The sequence below is a fragment of the Podarcis vaucheri genome, assembly GCF_965113315.1.
Source record: "Podarcis vaucheri genome assembly, chromosome: 7".
NCBI classification, from domain to species: Eukaryota; Metazoa; Chordata; class Lepidosauria; order Squamata; family Lacertidae; genus Podarcis; species Podarcis vaucheri.
In genome coordinates this window covers 53,011,838-53,030,405 of record NC_138765.1, presented here as the reverse complement: position 1 = coordinate 53,030,405, position 18,568 = coordinate 53,011,838, and the positions used below count along the sequence as shown (strand labels likewise).

General features: G+C 47.9%; 1 protein-coding gene across 4 annotated transcripts in view; it reads right to left on the bottom strand.

Moving 5' to 3' along the window:
* Window positions 1-18,302, bottom strand: part of ZFPM1 (zinc finger protein, FOG family member 1) — a 112,076-nt gene extending 93,774 nt beyond the window's left edge. For 2 of the 4 annotated variants that reach the window (XM_082229186.1, XM_082229189.1), the window contains exon 1: window positions 17,881-18,302. In XM_082229186.1, the coding sequence (XP_082085312.1) occupies window positions 17,881-17,920 (40 nt within the window). In that variant the 5' untranslated portion in view covers window positions 17,921-18,302. Of the gene's footprint in view, window positions 1-15,180; window positions 15,200-17,880 lie in introns of those variants that run through there. The other 2 variants (XM_082229185.1, XM_082229188.1) reach the window with 2 other exon arrangements.
* Between the last annotated feature and the right edge of the window lie 266 nt (window positions 18,303-18,568).

Here is an 18,568-nt window from a genome sequence, read left to right as displayed (position 1 = left end):
TACCTGCCCTGATAATGTTACTGGAATATAGTTTTTGGCTTGAGTGATCAGATGCCAGTTTTGAGAAACTAGCATGCAACCCTGCAACAGTCTGGGATTAAGTTAAATGTGGTGCTGTCCTGAACTTTGCAGCACGCCGTGTGAACTACCTGGAACACTTTGCTTGTAGCATAATGCTGTAATCCTAAAATTGACTCCCACAGATCAGAGATGTGATCAATCTCCATTACAAAATCTGCAGGTTAATCTACAATGTGAAATTTCCCTGGCAGGGTTCCCTTGGAATGCTGACGTCTGCTTTGATGCACATGTAATTGGGTGGCATCCAGCTAAGTTTTACTCAGTGTAGACCCACTGGCATTAATAGGCAGGACTAACTTAGGCCCACTTAGCCCAGCCCATTCATGCTGTTGGGGTCTATCATGAGTAGAACACAACAGGATTTTACCTGCTACTTCTGATTGTCAAAATCAGCCCCAATTAAGAAACACTTGTGGATACAATGTCTGGTTTTAAAATTGCAAAACGGCTGTCGAGCATGATTAACTGGAACCTTCTGAGCGCATAGCTTCCAACAGAAGCTCATGCTCATGCTCTGGAAAAGGAAACTGATACAAAAGGTCCATTCATGAACCCAAATATCAACAAACCAAGTTGGAGGTCGCGGTACATTACGCAAGGCTCTTGTTGCAACATTGGCCTGCTGGACCCATCCATGCAATTCTTAGAATCTGGTCAAGTTACAGTGCCAAGCAGACAAACACAGTACCACACAGCTTTTGGGGGCTCCCAAAAACCAGGGTGACTTCCCCAGAAACCCCACCAGTATAAATAACTGGCCCTCTTTATCACCAATGCACTGAGGAGGATCAAACTATCAACACCCTAAACCTCCCCTCTGGAAAAGGCAAGTTAAGAATCTAATTGCCATCTCTGCACCATCAGAACTTCTCCCTCCTTGCTGTTTCCCAAGTCCTTTGCATCTCACCTGGACAGCTTGCAATATGCCTTGGAGGAATCTATTACTCCCTAGGTGGCCGCTGACTCAGAGAAAGGAAGGCTGCTCTCTTACCAAACGAGAGAGTCAACGCTTCTTTGTACAGTTTCTGGGGCAAAAAGATTTTGTACTGTGGATTGTAGTCTCTGGACACACTAGTAAGGGCATAAATTATCACCTGGCAGAGGCTACACTGCCCCAATACCCCCAATTTCATATTTAAAAGCAATTTACTGGGCCCTATAGCAGTATGTAAACTTGAAAGCATTTTGATGCTATCAAGCAAAAATTTAGAAGGTGGAGGAAAGAGGGAGGCAGATTTGAGCAGGATTCCCAATAGGCAGGGTGTAGAATCTGGCTTGCTTTTAAAAAATAAAAATAAAAATGTGTTTTTAAAAGGACCAATGACTGTTTCTGAGTGAACAGCTGGACAGCTGTGGCTAGTAAATCACTCACACTTGATTTATTAGCAAGGGCCTTGCTAGAGCCTTGGAAGACCTTGTACGTAGCCACAAAATTAGCACGTTAATTTATATGTGCTGATTCAAGTTTCGGCTGACTGGCAGAAGGAAAGTTGCCCGCTAAGAAAAGTAAAATGAGATTAAAAAAAAAAGAAAAAGAAAAGAGGGAGGGTCCTCCTGGGCCACACCATAATAGCATCCTTGCTTATTAGGAGCAAATGAATGGAAGAGTAGCTGCTTAATGACCTACAGAATTCATACATTTTGAGAAGGGAGGGGAGGGCTCATACCAAATTATCCAAGGCAGATTACACTAAACCACCATCCCCAAGTTTAGGAAAGAGAATCTTTTTTCCTACTTAAAACAGCAGGTTACCCTCCACCCATCCCCAAGCCATTCTCCTATCCCTACTGCTTGGAAATGTGTGCAATGTGTGCTAACAGGAGATGGAAGAGAAATAATCCTGCCAAGATCTTGAGGGATGGCAGTGTAGGAAAATTAGGAATGGGCAAAAAAAAAGATGCCAGGCAGGGGTCTCCTCCTGCTGACAATGCAAAAAAATTGAGGGCACAGCCAATTTTTAAAGTCACTTTTAAAAATATAAAATAGACCCTCCCACATGTTTAAAAATGGAAGCTCAAGCGTGCATCTTTCTGGCCCCCAGGAAAGATATCCAGGAAACTGTACCTATCTGTATTGTTGTAGCCAAATCAGGAACCAGCAGCATTAACTTTGGAGCCATTCCTGCAATGCTCTTATGCGCCGAGAAGCTGCCAGTGGGCATGTGCTTGGAATTCTGCAGAACGGGTTCTGCTACCAGGCAGGCATTGCCAAAGCCAAGTTATGCAGCAACAGAGGATGCCCACAGCCTCCCTTTGACTCCATGCTCACAAATAAAAAGAAGAGATGGAAGCATCAGAAGCTGCCTTGTACCAACTCAGGCCGTTGGGTCCATCTGAGCACAGAACTCTAACCTCTGAGTTACGGCCCTTCTCTCCCCTAGTTGAGAAAAAGTAGCTTCCTTTCTTCCCTCCCTCCCTCCTTCCTTTTTTTCTTTTTTGAGGACTAGTATCATGCAGCGACTTGAAAGTCTAAAAGTTCACATTGTTGTGAAAGATAACTAACCTAAGCAAATAAAAGGTTCCAAGCCATAGGCCACTGGGGGGACATGCATGAGCACACTATGAAAATGCTCAAACTGCCTGTGACAGGCAGCAAGCAAGGAGCAAAGGGGGAATTTAAAGCTAAAAATAGATGCCAGACTGACTACTGCAGCCTTTAAAGAGTAAGTGAAGAAAAACACCACCCTGCTTACTTCCTCTAGAGCTATGGCATTCATGACCAAGGAACTCAGAAACATTGCCAGGATACCGTATTTTTCGCTCTATAAGACGCACATTTCCCCCTCCAAAAATTAAGGGGAAATGTGTGTGCGTCTTATGGAGTGAAGGCAGGCTCCTTGGCTTCAGCGATAGCAACACGAAGCCTCCGAAGCGCAGAGGAAGCGCTCCTGCCGTGCTCCGGAAGCTTCGCGTTGCTTTCGCTCAAGCCCGGAGAGCAAGAGGGGTTGGTGCGCACCGACCCCTCTCACTCTCCAGGCTTCAAAGATAGCCACCTGAAGCCTCCGGAGTGCAGCTGGAGCTCCCGCTTCGCTCCGGAGGCTTCGGGTTCCTTTTGCTGAAGGGTAGGTGCCCCTTCAGCTAAGGCGCAGCGCCCCTTCAGCTAAGTGGGAGGAGATATGGAAGGGGCTCCGTTTCTCCTGCCGCTTCGCTGAAGGGGTGCTGCACAGAGAGGGGGAGAATTTTTTTTCTTGTTTTCCCCTCTAAAACAAGGTGCGTCCTATAGAGCGAAAAATACGGTAAATCACAGGCAAAGCCATTTTGAAGGTAAACTGGTCTTTAGGACCACATGGAGGATTCAAAAGGTAGCCCCAAACTGAGTGTGAGAGTAACAGGAGAGGTGAATTCAGAAATCATGCAGTAGTATTAAAGAAGGGTGTTCCATGCATGCACAGTGTGCATTTATTTATTTACAGATTTATAAGCCACACTTTCACATAAAATATTTCAAGGATGTATACAATCTGAAACAACAACAACCACCCTACAGTTAAAACCATTTAAAGGGTCAAAGACATCCGTAAAGCTAGTTGGCAGATAATCTCAGGTTTGAATGGCCCGTCTGAATGATACGGTGCTTAGAAGACATCGGACAGACAACAGGGATGACTCCTGCTGAACTTCTACTAGCAAGGAGTTCCACAGGACAGGGCCGGCCACACTAAATTCTTGATCCCTGGTCAGAGTCGGCTAAACTTCAGGGGCATGTGGGCTAACCAAGTGTCCCATCTTGACCATGAGGCCAGCTAAAGCCACTCTCATACTTCTAAAATTAAGGGTCAGGCCTTGAAGGACGAAGCGTCTGGGGAAACCAGCATGCTCACAAACTGATTCCTAATTTATTCCTCCAAACTTCCCATTCCTGGTCACTCCAGCCTCAAACAAATGCACAAACTCCCTCTGAGCAAACAGGACCGTGAGGTCTGTCTGTGGCAGGAGCTGACACTTATACCAAAAGCAAAGACTCACATCAGATTTGCATCAACACAACAAATGCCAATCTGGAACTGGTGAGCACATGGCAGTGAGGCTGGATGGGGAGAGAAGGAAAGCTCTAGAAACTGTAAGAACTGAAAACACAACATATTGCCGCCCCCCCCCCCGGTGCACCACAAAGCTAAGCAAAAATTGCTGCAGTAACCAGCCCTTTTCCCGTTTTCTTTGGCTGAAATCTGTCATAGAAGTCATAGATAGAATTATACAGCTGGAAGGGACCCTGAGGGGCTGCTAGTGCAATGCAGGAATCTCCCTGGGTGGGCAGCCAGAAACACTGACCCACTGTGCCACCTGACACTTTGAGAATCCGTTGCCCCTTGGGTGCTGTTGAACTGCACCTCCCAGCAGCCCCCAGAACCAGCATGTTCTGTGATCAGGGAAGCTGGGAATCACAGTCCAACAACTTCTGGATGGCCCCACTGGTAGAGTTGGGCCAGAATTTCAATTTTGGCTTCTTTCGGTTTCTCATTTTTTCAGTCTTCTCCATAATTCTACATCAATTTTAGATTTGTTTACCAGTAAGCCCTCATGGTATTTCATTTGCATTTTGGTGTGAATTTCTCCTAACATGCACTTTTTATATGCAAATGTTCCTAATTTCTCCAAACGGATTGCATTTTTGTGTGTGATATGTGCATTTTTAATGCACACTTTATCACAGTGTATGCATTTCCGTATGTATTTCTTGGCTGGAGATCTGTTACAAAATTTGTAGGAGTATGAATTTCAAGGGAGGGTCGCATCTCTATTCACAGGTTGTTTCGGAAAGTGTGAATTATGTTGGTTCGCCTTTAAATACAAACTGAACCAAATTCCTCCCCCAATATTTGCCAGAAGTGGGATGTTTCCTCAACTACAGCAAGGCTCACTCCCCTACCCCAAAATCTCAGGACCTCCCTCTTAATTAGTGCTGTCACCTTAATAAAGGAATGTTAGCTGGTATTTAGTCAAATGGTTCATCAAATGTGCACCAGCATAAAACAATTCTTCTAACACACAAACCACCCTTTGTTTTTATACCATGCACTAATGCTTCATAGCAAGCGCCATCTTGAAAGCAGAAGGGAAATTTGGAATGCCTATTGGAATGAAGGTGCTTCCTGCCTGCAGAGTGAAAAAAACTATTTTCATTAAAAATTACACATGTGCTCAAACACACACTCCTTGGCAGGATTTTTTTCAATCAATGAACAGTGTTCTAATCAATAAGACTGCTGCCCAATAGCTCCACTGAAGTCAAATAGGGCTTAATGTTGGAGTAGACATATATATACAGGACAGAATAAATCAAATAGGAATCAAATAAATAAGTAGTTACATTCATAGCAACAAGACATTCAGGAGCTGGCAGGGCCCATATGAGGCTCAGCTCAGGGACTGTGTACATGCTCTGCAGGCAGGTAGTCCCAATTTCAGTCTCGGATATCTCCAAGTAAAAAGGATCAGGAAAGACTGGAGAGCCTCTGCCAGCCACTAGGAAGACCAAGGGGCGGATCCAGTAAAAGGCAGCTGCATAGGGGTACATGTAAGATGCATGTGGGAAGGGCTCCATAGTGCAGTGCCAGTCGCCCAGCTGTGCCCCTATCTGGACAGGGTCAGCCTAACTTCTGTTGTCTATGCTCCATCAGCCTCAAGGTTAGATGACTGCAATGTGTTATATGTGGGGCTGCCTCTGAAGACAGTTTTGGAAACTTCAGCAGGTGCAGAATTTGGCAAGAGGTGCAGGGCAGCAACACAAGAACGGGCCTTTTCTGCTGTGGCTCCCAGCTTGTGGAATGCTCTCCCCAGGGAAGCTTGCTAGGTGCCTTCATTGCATATCTTTAGGCAGCAGGCAAAAACATTCCTCTTTTCCTAGGCCTATGGCTAATTAAACTATCTGTGGCCTTTTACACTGCGGGGGGTGGGGGTATTGTTTTTGTTTGTTACTATGTTATGTATTTTTGTGTTGTAAAGCACCCCGTGATCCTTGAAGCAGAAATTTAATAAATAACATATAAATAAATAAAATGTCGCAGCTTCCCATGTCCTTAAATGCTCCGCGCTCAGCAAGAGCAGTACCCTCCAAAAAGTATGTTTGCTTTAAGAGTCTGTTAATTGGGGGGGGGGGAACTATGCAAATAGCTTCCTATACCATGTGGTGTGTTTATGTTTGGGAGGTAGTAGAATCTGGGATATTCCATCTCCTAAACTGCCCAAGGTTCCTTGAAGCTGACTTGCCCAACTTCCCTTTACCAGCAAGGCAGCCAAGTAAGGGTGCAAGAGCCACTCAGTCTAAAGCATTGCAGCAGAGAGGTCAGACCCAGGACAGGAGTCACCTAACTGCCAGCTAAGCGACACCACCGTACCACAGCTCAGGGACTATCCACAAGCATTTAAGACTCGCCTTTCGAGTTTATTAAAAAGACATATTTGCTACACTTAGCAGAATGGAAGATAAGGATCTAAAAGCTTACTTGGAACGAAGCAACATCTGGGGCTGATAAACAGACCCAGAAGAGAAATCAAGTCTAAAAAGAAAAGAAAAAGGACACATTATATTACATATATATATATATATATATATATGCTTTTGTAGATTTTCACGGGTACAGGAATGCAGGTTTTGGTGTCTTCGGGTGTCTTCTTACACGGGAAGACACCCGAAGACACCAAAACCTGCATATATATATATATATATATGCGCGCGCGCGCTACAGCAAGAGTGTGGGGAAGGGCCCAACCTCTCCCCCCTCCCCATCTCAATCAGATAATTAAAATGCCTGCATTAATCACATTTGCAATGGAACAAATCGTTGGAGCCCTCCTGCCTCCCCTTTCCAGGGTCTGTTATTGTAGTAGGCGAATCCTGCTGCCGTCTGTTTGGTAGAGATAAGGAAACCTTTATCTTACTTGGCAATCTTTATCAGGGGAGAGATCGAGTCCCTTGCTTATCAGCAGCTCAGATCTGCTTCAGCAGAAAGCAAAAAACGGAAAGGGGGGAGGGTTTCGGGGAACGGGGTGGGGAGGCGAGAAATGCTCCTACAAAACTTTACAGACAATTTCTGCCTCCGTGCTCTCAGAAGAGAGTTTTGCTTTGTTTGGAGAGGTGTGTGTGTGCGCGCGCGCGTGTTTTTGTTTTTGTTTAAAAAACATTAAATGTGCACAACCACCCAATCGCAACCAGATCAATCTGCAGGCTTTTATCATTCCCCTCAATCTAAAGAGCCCAGGACTGTAACTGCTTGCAGAAACGCATATAAACAGCTGCCAAGAGGTTTGATCATTTTCTGTGTGTGCCCACACTCCCGTGTTTGAAGTTAATAAATGTAACCAGCTATCTCGGCTAGGGATCAGCTCCCTGACTTCTTCTCTCTTTTTTATTTTATTATCAGCTGTCCACAACTATCAAACAGCAGAACAAAAGAGAAGGAGAGAGAGAGAAACAAAACAACTGGTGCCAGGGTGCACCTTGAGGTTGCTATGTAGGTTTGTCATAAAAGAAAAGAAAAACCTGATGGGAGGAGCAGAAAACAAAAATGAAGGATGAAGGGTGGACGAAGGTATTAAAATAGTCTTTATAGTTACGGTTGCAGTTATCTGATTGACTTGCAGCAACCTTGGCGGGGGGGGGGCGACTAAAAAAACAACAGCTAGCTAGCCGATTGCCAGGGCAAAAGCCCAGGAGAACACAGAAAAGTGGGTTTAAAAATTAAAGCCCCGGCATGGCCTGATAGCTGGATGTTCTGATCCCCTTATCGGAGTCACCATCAGCTCCCAGTTACAATCAAGCTTTTACTGCCTTAACTCAACGCAGCATCTACGCTCCAGCCAAAAAGGAAGAGGAATGAAAGAGAGAGAGAGACGCTGCGCTTAAGGCTGCTCTCTGAAAACCCTTAATAGTGAAAGCAATTACGTGCCAAACCTCCACAGGGCGCTTGCCACCGCTGGCTGAACCGGGGCAGGGGGGAAGAGCATCCAGCAGCTAGCTGGGGTCAAAGTTGCCTTGTGTTTTACCGGCTTGATTCGTGGCCAAAGCGGTTGGAAAGGCACCACAACTTTGTTGTTTGGGCAAGTAAAAGGGGAGAAGGCAAACAGAGTTCTGTAGAATTACGTGCTTTGTGTTTTTTAAGAAGTGGATCCAACAGAGACAAGTTTTCCTCCCTCTCTCATAATAATACCAGAGCCAATAAAGGACAGACAAAGAGGACTTCACCCATCACTTTGTTAAAATATGGAATTGGCTGCCATGGGACATAGTGGTGGCCACCAACTTAGAAAGCCTTAAAAGAGGATTCGAAATGCCTCTGAATACCAGTTTGCAGGGAATCACAATTAGACTTCCCATTTCAGCATCAAGTTGGCTGGACTAGATGGGCCCCCAGCAGACCAGTTCTTAGGATATCATCTTCTTCAAGCACTTTGGGAACTGGGTCTATTTCCATCAGGCTATGGGGCACTAAAGGGACGCGGGTGGCGCTGTGGGTAAAACCTCAGTGCCTAGGACTTGCCGATCGCATGGTTGGCAGTTCGAATCCCCGCGGCGGGGTGAGCTCCCGTCATTTGGTCCCAGCTCCTGCCCACCTAGCAGTTCGAAAGCACCCTTAAGTGCAAGTAGATAAATAGGTACCGCTTTATAGCGGGAAGGTAAACGGTGTTTCCGTGTGCTGCTCTGGTGCCGGGTCGCCAGAGCAGCTTTGTCACACTGGCCACGTGAGCCGGAAGTGTCTGCGGACAGCGCTGGCTCCCGGCCTCTAGAGTAAGATGAGCGCACAACCCTAGAGTCTGTCAAGACTGGCCCGTACGGGCAGGGGTACCTTTACCTTTACTATGGGGCACTAACTGTCTTTCTTGCTTTGGTAGATGACCTCAACCAGGAGTGCCACACTGTGGGTCCTGGGTCTTTTGGTGGCTTTTTAATAACCAACAGCCATAGTATCCTTCTGCAGTTTGGGACAGGATGGGAGCCTAAGCTTGGCCAGGGTTCTGCTCCTACCCTGGAAGGCAGCAATACTGGGAGACTTTCCCTGTTCCTGGTGCAAACTGTCCTACAGAGTTTTGAAGAGTCACATTCTGTCTCCCATGCTTTTCAACAGCCACATGCTGCTGCTGCACAAGGTCATTCAGGGGGCTACTATGCTGATGACACCTGACACTTAGCTCTATTTTCTCCTTTACTCTCATCATCAGGTTTGGCTCTGGAAATGGACCGCCCAAAGTCAGCATAAGATGAGGACAGATGAACCCAACATCCAGACAGACAGGAGAGTGATGCAAATGCTATACAGGTTGGTTGACCTAGATATGGGGCAGGGATGTGCAACCGGGATGCACACTCTCAAAGAACCACGTTGCCATGTGAAAAGAGTGCTCCAGGATGCAGCCTGGCTTTTCACTTCCTCCCATTGTGGTGGCATACATCTGGTTCTTTAGCAGTCACCCACCCTAACACTGATCCAGATGTGCTAGGTTTAAGCAAGGTGGGGGCCTCATGCGCCTTCACATCATACTCTAGCTTTTAGAGACTCAGCCGTATTCTGAAGAAGAAGAAAATAAGGAAGAGCCCTGCTAGATCCATCTGACAGTGCATCGAATCCAGCAACCTGCTTCTACAGGAGCCAACCAGAAGCCTCCAGGAATCAGAGAAGCAGGGCATGACAGGAACAGCCTTCCAGCAGCTAAGACCACAAGAGAGCTGCCTTCTACCAAATCAGGCTATTGGTCCATCAAGCACAGTATCACCTACAGTGGTGGAAGCTCTCCAGGACGTCATTTGGAGGGCACTACACTCCCTCCTGAACATGCTAGGGAATGAACCAGGGACCATCTGATGCAATGGAGATGCTCTGCTACTGAGCTACAAATGTCTGGTCACAGCTGGTATTTAGAGATAGACTACCTTTGCACCTGGAGGTTCCATACTGCCATGACTAGTAGCCATCAACAGCCACTTTACTCCTCCATGAATTTGTCCAATCCCTTTTAATGCCATCTTGATGTATCTAACCTATCAAATTAATTATGCACTGTACGATGGAGGACTTCCTTTCTGACAAAGGCACCATGCTTTGGGTGCCTCTCAACCTGAGCATTGCCATGCGCCACGCACACAAGGCTTGTCACTGAAAACAGGTGAGAAGCTGGTCTGGAATGAGGCTGTTAACTTCCCCCAGGTGCTCACATCACACCAATTCCTTTTGATCTTCTCTAGTTTGCTTCTGAGCCAAGTGGAAGGCCCTGCATCTTCACCTTTAACAGCTTAAATCCACCCCAGCCTGCATAGCCAATGGTCAGGGATGATGGAAGTTGTGGTCGTAAGAACATAGCAGGAGCCCTGCTGGATCAGACCCAAGACCCACCTAATCCATCAATCACCCTGTTCTCACAGTGGCCAACCAAATGCCAGCTGAAAGCCCAAACTCTCCAAAAGGTCTGGAGGGCACTAAGCTGAGGGAGGCTGTCCTAAATGCTATGAACCCAGGATAATTCAGGAAGTGTGTACACATATGTACACATGACGTACAAAAGCATGTCTGAAAAGAAGCTGCTGCCACAGTGACATTATCCTTTGCCACAGTCTGGGCCTTTTTAGTAGGGAGTCTGCCACAAGAATCCTCTTTCACCAGAGATTCCTGGCGTTGGAGACTGAGCCTTCCTGCATACAAAGCAAGAGCTCTAAACAAACCCTTCACAAACATTTAAACTTTAGACAGTGAACTATTCAAAAGGCCTTTGTGGCAGAAAAATGGCATTAGAAAATAAAAAGGGTCCAGGAAATGGGATCTACCAAGTCCTAATTATTGCAGCAGTCAAGCCTCCCAGCCCTCAGCTGGAGGGACTTGTCTCTCAAAAGCCATGACATCTCTCCCAAAATGATTCTGCTCATCGGACTGCAACATTTCAATAACGGAACAATAGCTTATGAAATATTTTTCAGAGGAAAAATAAGGGGCGGAATAGTACCTCTTGACATTCAGCAAATACTAGTTAGAAGTTCATTAAGAACAGAAAATGAGCTTGCTGGATCAGGCCAGTGACCCGTCCAGCATCCTGTTCTCAGAGGGGTCAATCACATGCCTGTGGGAAGCCTGCAAGTTGGACCTGAGCAGCACCCTGCCCACCTGTGACTCCCAGAAAACTGGTATTCAGGGGCATAATCCCTCTGACAGCCATGGGTCTTCTGCCAGCCAGTGCAGCATGGGCTGAGTAACCTGCAGCCTTCCAGATGTCGCTGGACTACAACTCCCATCATCCCTGACCACTGTCCATGCTGCCTGGTACTGAAGGAAGATGGAATCCCGCTGACACTGGAGGGTCAAATCTTCCCCAACCTTACTAGGCCACAGTGAGCTAGAGGAGCAGTATAAGGGTAGAGGGTCTGCCTGGTGTCAGCCGTGATACAATTTTCTTTCCAAAGTAGTTCTTCGTTGGACAGCACATAACATAAGCTGGCTTTCAAACTGCTCTGCCGACCTTTTACCACTGTTTGGATTAGATGCTGGGAGGTGGGCATGTGGAGCAGACAAAGGGAAGTGTTCCTTTAGACAGCATGTCTTTGTAATTCACAACCATGAAATGCAGCAATGGCCAACAATTTAAGACAGGGTTGGGACAGATTTGTGAAGAGTAAGGCTACTGATGGCTTGCAGTCATGAAGGCTATACTCTACTTCCAAGATCAGAGCCAGTACGCTTTTCAATGCCTCTTGCTGAGGAGGAACAGGGCTTCTCGGGACCTGTTGGGGAGCATCACCTTGGCTACTCCTGGGAAATGGGAGGCTACACTACACAAGCCTTTGGTCTGGTCCAGGAAGGCTCCTCTTCTATAAGAAAGAAAATGCTCTGGTTCCAAGGCTGGGCCCTTCTCAGGTTGCCCTTTTACTTCTTATTGTATTATCATTTTTATTGTGCACTGTCCTCCCTTCACAAGCACTTCAGCTGAGGGGTGGCCCCAAAATAAACAAACCATAAATGACAGATGTGGTTAAACTCCAGTTGAAATCGGAGTGACCTCCACACCACCAGTGGTAAGGGATGACTTTCTTAGTCATCTCTGTAGCGAACAGTCACGGCTAGTAACTGCTGTGGCGCTTCGGAAGGCACGCACATCCTCCACAGGACGGGACAGACTCTTTGCACATACAAGCCCACCAGGTCGATTAACTGACATCTTCCTAGGAAGGTGCCTTAGAATGAGTTGGACCACTGGGCCGTCTACAGGGGCAGATTCACACCATACACTGAAAGCACATCCTCCGCACATGACTTATGCATCCCCCGCCCCAAGAATCCCAGGAACTTCAGTTTGTTAAGATGTGGGAACTGTAGCTCTGTAAACTACAATTCCCAAGTGTCTTTGGAATGAAATTGTGTGCTTTAAATGTTTGACTTCCCCATGGCACGTTGACTAGGAGTGGCTCCCCAGGGCTTCAGGCAGGGTTCGCTCCCAGTCCTACTGGAGATGACCTGCAGGCAAAGTGTCGCCTGTGGCAAAGCCCAAAGTGAGTGGTACCAGCCCCCCGGTGGCATTGAAATTACCTAGGGGGCACTAAGAGGGGGTGCTGGAGGTGTAAACGACTATCAGAATTTGAAATCTGGCATCACTGGACCAAGTTCATCAATTTGGTTGAATTAATTAAACCAAATAGTTTTATAACTGAATTTTGAATAAATGTGCAATTAATGAATTTTAGTGCGTTATCATTTTCCTTAGTGGGCTGGGCAAATTGCTGTTTTGAATAATGTTTTTAGTAGAGTAGAGGACCCAAAATGTTTGGGAACCACTAGTATAGTATTTCTCCTATTTAAAGAATGCAAACAAATGGCAGCATATCTGTGGCCTGAGAAGCAATTCATTATCATAGTAATAATAACTTACACCAACTAGCTGGTTAAATATAATCCAACGTCTCATCTTCATCTAATCACTTTCTGTCAATCTCCCAGGCTTCCTCCCCCTCGTAGATCCCCCCTTCTTTCAAATTTATCTGCATTTCACATCAGGCATTGGGGGGAGGGGGGGAGATTGAGAATAGAAATGGAGCCAAGAAGCAGTGAAGCAAACTCAAGTCAGCAGATATGAATCAGGAAGGCAGAGATGATCTGACATCTACTTAAAGAAAAAGGAAAAAAAAGGTCTGCAGCTCAGTTACAAGAGCCTTAACTCATGCATACTTTTCTCCCCCTTGAGAGAAAGCAAAGTAACAAAAAGAACAATTTTTCTAAACACCCACGTATTTCACTGCCCTGTGTACTTGCTGACTGCCATTTTCATGCCAATGGAGGGTGGGGTGGGGACAATAAAGGGTGCTTATCTGCCATCTCCAACCCCTTCATCAGTTCTGGCCATCTCTATCTGGCCTCCCATCAACATCCTCCACTTTATCATCCCTTCGCATCTCTGAAGAAACTGAAGGAGGAGCCGCAGCGGCAGCCTGGAGCTTTCAAGTGCAAGTCAGCTTAATGTATTCACAGAGCTGCCCATCCCTGCAAACATCCCAATCCATCTTCGGATCACCTTTGGCTCCTTATTAAACGGAGAACAGCGCACGGGGGTGACAAGAAAGGAGCTGGAAATTAATGCACAACAGCAGCTCAGAAAGACCTAACAACTCCCGGCAAGACAAAACAGGGTGGAAAGTTGAAAGGAGAAAGGGGGGGGGGGGAGAGAGGAAGACACACCACCCAAACAATCGGCATCTTCCGGAAGATGGAAGCCACAGGATCTCTGCTAGGCATGTGCCAGGGGGCGGCTAAGAGGCCTGCAGTCCTGGATGGCGCCACTTTCCTCGGCCAAAGAAAAGAAGCAGGCAGATCACTTTGCGCCTTTCCTAAGCCCACAACTGAAGCAGCACTTGGCCTTCCTTGCAGTCCCCCAGCCTGCTTGTCATTAAGAAGTTTCCCTTCTTCTTGTTTTAAAGGTTCGCACCCAACACCGGATAATTCACACAGACCCACAAATCCTCCAGTTACACAAAAAGAAATGGGCGAACGTGACCAGCCCCTCAACCCCCTCGTGAACTTCACTCTTGGTGTACACATTACGCACGTCACGGGATCATTTGAGGGAATCTGGGAGCATTTCGCACAGCACAGCTGAATGCCAAAAACATCATCGCAGAAACCCCTGGGGCTTAGCCTCCCTCCCATTCTCTTCAAGCATTCCAGATATAATCCCACCTGCAACCCATTCCTTCTAACTAGGAGCTCATATGCCTAATCCCAAATATTTCAAGGGAAAGATGCACTCTGCATGTGCCCAAAAGCACTGTTTCATATGTTCCTGGACTGAAACCTGGGGAAATTAAAGAATGGGGGCAGGGGAGGCGAGTTAAGCACATATTGAACATGGGAAATTCCTCACATTGGTTTTCCACTGTGATGGGTGGAAATCTGTCAAATCGACCCAATTCCCCTTGTATAAGAGGTTTAGTACCCACTTTTCAAGCCAGCAGGATCCCAGATTGTTACAAACTTATTATTGTATAGGAACGTGTTGCCCCATCAATACAGTCTACACTGACTGCCAGCAGCTCTCCAGGGTTTCAGGCACTAGTCTCTCTCATACCTGGAGATGCTGGGAAGGGGAGCAAACCTGGGACTTGCTGCGTGCAAAGCAGATGCTCTCCCACTGAGCTATGGCTTTTCCCCAAATAGAAGACATCCAAAATAATGAAGCAGCTGATAGCATGGAAGTCCCACCCCCACAAACAATGGGAGTGGCTAAAGGAAAAAAAAAGTTGTTGTGAGGCAAGGAAGAAGTTGGATATTCAGAAAACTTAATGGAAATTGCAGGGGTGTGAGCAGGGGTAACTATCACCCTAAAAAAAAAAAAGTTTGCTTTGTTCTTATCAGTAAAAGGAATCACCTCAGGCAGGCAAACAGGTAGATGCAGCTTAGTATAGCAATTATTTCCAGGGGAAGATAAAGCAATATTATCACATGGGGCCCTGCTTCCCTATCCACACACACATCTCTCTCTCTCTCTGCCTTATCAGTGGCTAAGATCTGTTCAGGAAGGAAGGGAGCAGAAAAAAAGCAGTCAAACCTGCCAGTGGGAATGTTCCAGTAGTTGATATTAAAATCCCCCGTGCCCCCCCCAAAAAAACAATCACTTAGTTAGATGGCTGACCTGAATCCAGACCACCTTTGACGGATCAGTTTGAGAACCTCAAGAGAACTGTTTGATCCAGAGACACCAATATGAATGCCCAGGAGAGTTAAACTTGCAGAGAGGGTGGTGCCTAACATTGATGTTCCCGGATATGGAAATCATCAAGGATTACCAAAACTTAATTGGGTTATGGATATGCAGATCGGAGGCATCAGGGAGGACAAGATAACCAGCAGTACAAGAGCAAGGAGGAGAAAGAATCATAAAGAGAACTTGTGGGAATGGGGCATAGGAAGGCGCTTCATCCAAAAGCAGAACATTGGTCCAATTCACTCAGTACTGTCTACTCTGACTGGCAGCAGCTCACCAGGGTTTCAGGCAGGGGGTGTCAGGGATTGGACCTGGAACCTTGCAAGCACCCCCTGGTGGTTCAGCAATAAAAACTGCTGGCACATTTGCAAAACTAAGCAGGGTCCGGTATGGTTTCAAACTGAATGGGGGACAGTGTGTGTTGAGACGGTTTGGACCAGATGACCTTTGAGGGGTCCCTTCTAGTTCTCTACATTTCTATGGTTTGATGACCCTTCCCACAACCTAGCAGAGTATTAAAATGTACCTTTTAAAAAAGTTTTATTAATTTCCAATATATAACAACTGCAAGAAAGAGAAAACAAAAGTGGGGGAGAGTTGGGATTTTGTAACATGTACCTTAAAAAAAACCTTTACTTTTTTAAAAAAATAGTGAAGTGAAACCAAAACTGTTTCCTTTTCTCCAGATGCAGGAATAGTTACCAATAAATGACCAAGTAGGAGATGTAAAATAGGGAAAACGTCCTTGATTGGTCCAAGCATGGCCTATGCAAGCTTCCAACTTTCACATAACTCTTCACCTGGTTGGGAAGCCGTTATCAGCAGTGAGCTTGCTCCTGTACCTTGCATGTGGATACATTCTCACAGGGGCCTCGCTTCCAGTGATTTCCAGCAACACAATTCTCTGTATCGGACACAATCAGAGGGTCCTCCTTCAATGAGCATCACGTCCACAGCATGCACTTCAACTGTCCACACCTCCAAAGGCCACAAATACAAATCTCAATGCCTCAATGATGCACATGCGAAAGCATTTTCCTTGATGAAGAGTGCTGTGAAACTCACAAGTCTACACCCACCTAGTTCAGAAGATATAATCTTCTCACTTCCTTTTTCTGTTATTCCTCCTCCAGGGACAACAAGCTCATCAGGATATAAATGATGAGTACCAGAACGCACTCTGCAGACACTCAGAGGCAGGTGTTTTAAAGGCACCAAATGTCCCAGCCACAGACAGTGAAAACCTAACCAGGGTCTGAGCCCCTCAACTTTCTCCCCCCTCCAAGAAATTTCCTAAGGAAGACCCTCTCCCAAGCCCCCTCCCCTTTAAAAACACGCACCGCCAACATTTGCAAAAGTCCCTCAAGATGAGGCTTCCAATGCAAGAGGAGATGGGAGTGAGTCAAGCGCGAGATAAGATCGCAATTTCAGCCCATCCCGACAGGGCGATCTTATCAGGACGGGACTTGCAGAAAGGAATATTTTAAAGCCTTTATCTCGGCTCTCATCAGGGGCGGCTCTATCGGCCTGGCGATCGCACCAGGGAAGGAGGAGAGGAGGGGGCGGGGATGGAGCAGGAAGATCGGGGGGCAAAGGACATCGCGCCGCCAACCCCCAAAAGGGGGGACTTCTGCCGCCACGGAGCCCGAGAGAGACCCTCACCGGGTCGTCTGGCTTGCGGGCTGCCGCTTTCTGAGGAGACACTGGGGGGAGCTTCCAAGAATGGTCATTGTGTAAATAAGAAGCATTGCTAGCGAGGGTGGGGTGGTAGCAATTCCTCTTATCCGGGGACAAACAAGGAGCGACAACGCCGCCGCCGCCCCCCCGCCTCCATCTACAGGGCAGCTGTCAAAATGACGCCTCATCCCCCCCCCCCGCAGACTGCCAAGTTCGTTCCCACGAGGGTCAAGTAAAAGGCAGGCGGTTGAACAGCGGGGGAGGGACTAGAACGGGATCGCGCAATCCCCCCTCCCGCCCTGAGACTCTTAGGATTGACCTAAAACCTAAACCAGCAAGGAAGACTATTGGGAGGGGGATGGAGCGGGGAGGACCCGATCCAGGAGTTGCATGGAAGTGGGACGTGAAACTGACCCGGAGCCTTCGGGAAAAGGCAAAGATCAAAGTGGTGGAAGCGTGGAAGTGCAGAAAAGAGGACGGTCCCGGGCAATTAGCCCCGCGTCGAAAGGGTCGGGGACAGAAAGCCCCCCCCCCCGCCCCACAGACACACGCCTTGTCACTCCTGGATAATTGGCGGCGGCGAGGGGGGGGGTCTAAGCGCGCCGCAGTCAGAGATATACAAGAAGGGTGGAGGGAGAAAACCTCCGGGGAAGGAGAACCCTTCAGAGTTTGGCGGGGGGGGGAGAGAGAGAAAGAAGTCTCGAAGCACCAACTCTGAATACATCTGGAAATTGGGAAGGCGCGGGGGGAACCGCGACCACTAACTTTAGATGCATTGGCCATGGGGGTGGGGGTGGAGAGAGGACACAGAAAAGCAAATAACGAAGAAATTAGCGGGATGGGGGGGCGTTACTCCGAGCGGGCGGGAGGGAAGCGGCCAAGAACGGGGTGTACGGGGGAGGGGAGCGGGCGGACAGACAGCAAAGTTGTCGGGGAGGCGGCGCTGCTCACGTTTGATCTGCCGGGGCTTGCTCTGCTTCCTCCTGGACATCGCGGGGCGGCGGCTTCGTCTTCCTCTGGCGGCGGCTGCAGAGGCAGGTTGGCGGGGGGCGGCCGGCTCGCGGCTCTCATGCCCACCCGGCGCTCCCAGGGCTGGGCGGCGGGCAAGCAGGGCGAGCTGGCCGGGAGGAGGAGGAGAAGGGCTGCTCGCCCGGCGGTGGCGCCTCCGTCGCTCTCCTCCGCGTCGTCTTCTGGTGCTTCCCGCCGCCGCCAGCGACGGCGTCCCCTGCTGACGATCCGGCACTCGGCGGGCTCCGGCTTCCTTCCCACAGCGCCGCTCTCTCGCTCTCTTTCTTCCTCCTCTCTCCTCCCGGCTCCCGTTCTGCAAGATTTCTACCGGGGCTTCTGCGCGCGTGTCTGTTTTTTTCTCAATGGAACCTGAAAATGTATCAAAACCGCCGAACGTTCCAAGGGGGCGTGGTTTCGGGGCGAGCAGGGCCCAGGCGCAGCCGCTCATAGGGCAGCCGCTCGGATCCTAGCCACGCCCACCGGATAAGGTGGATGCAAGAAGGGGGAGTGGGCGGAGCTACAGCCGCGCGGAGAGTACGGTAAATTAGGGATTGGGGAGAGGTGAGGACGGGAATGGCATAGCCTCCGCGGTGATTCAACCCATCTGATTAATTCATTGCTCGCATTCTAT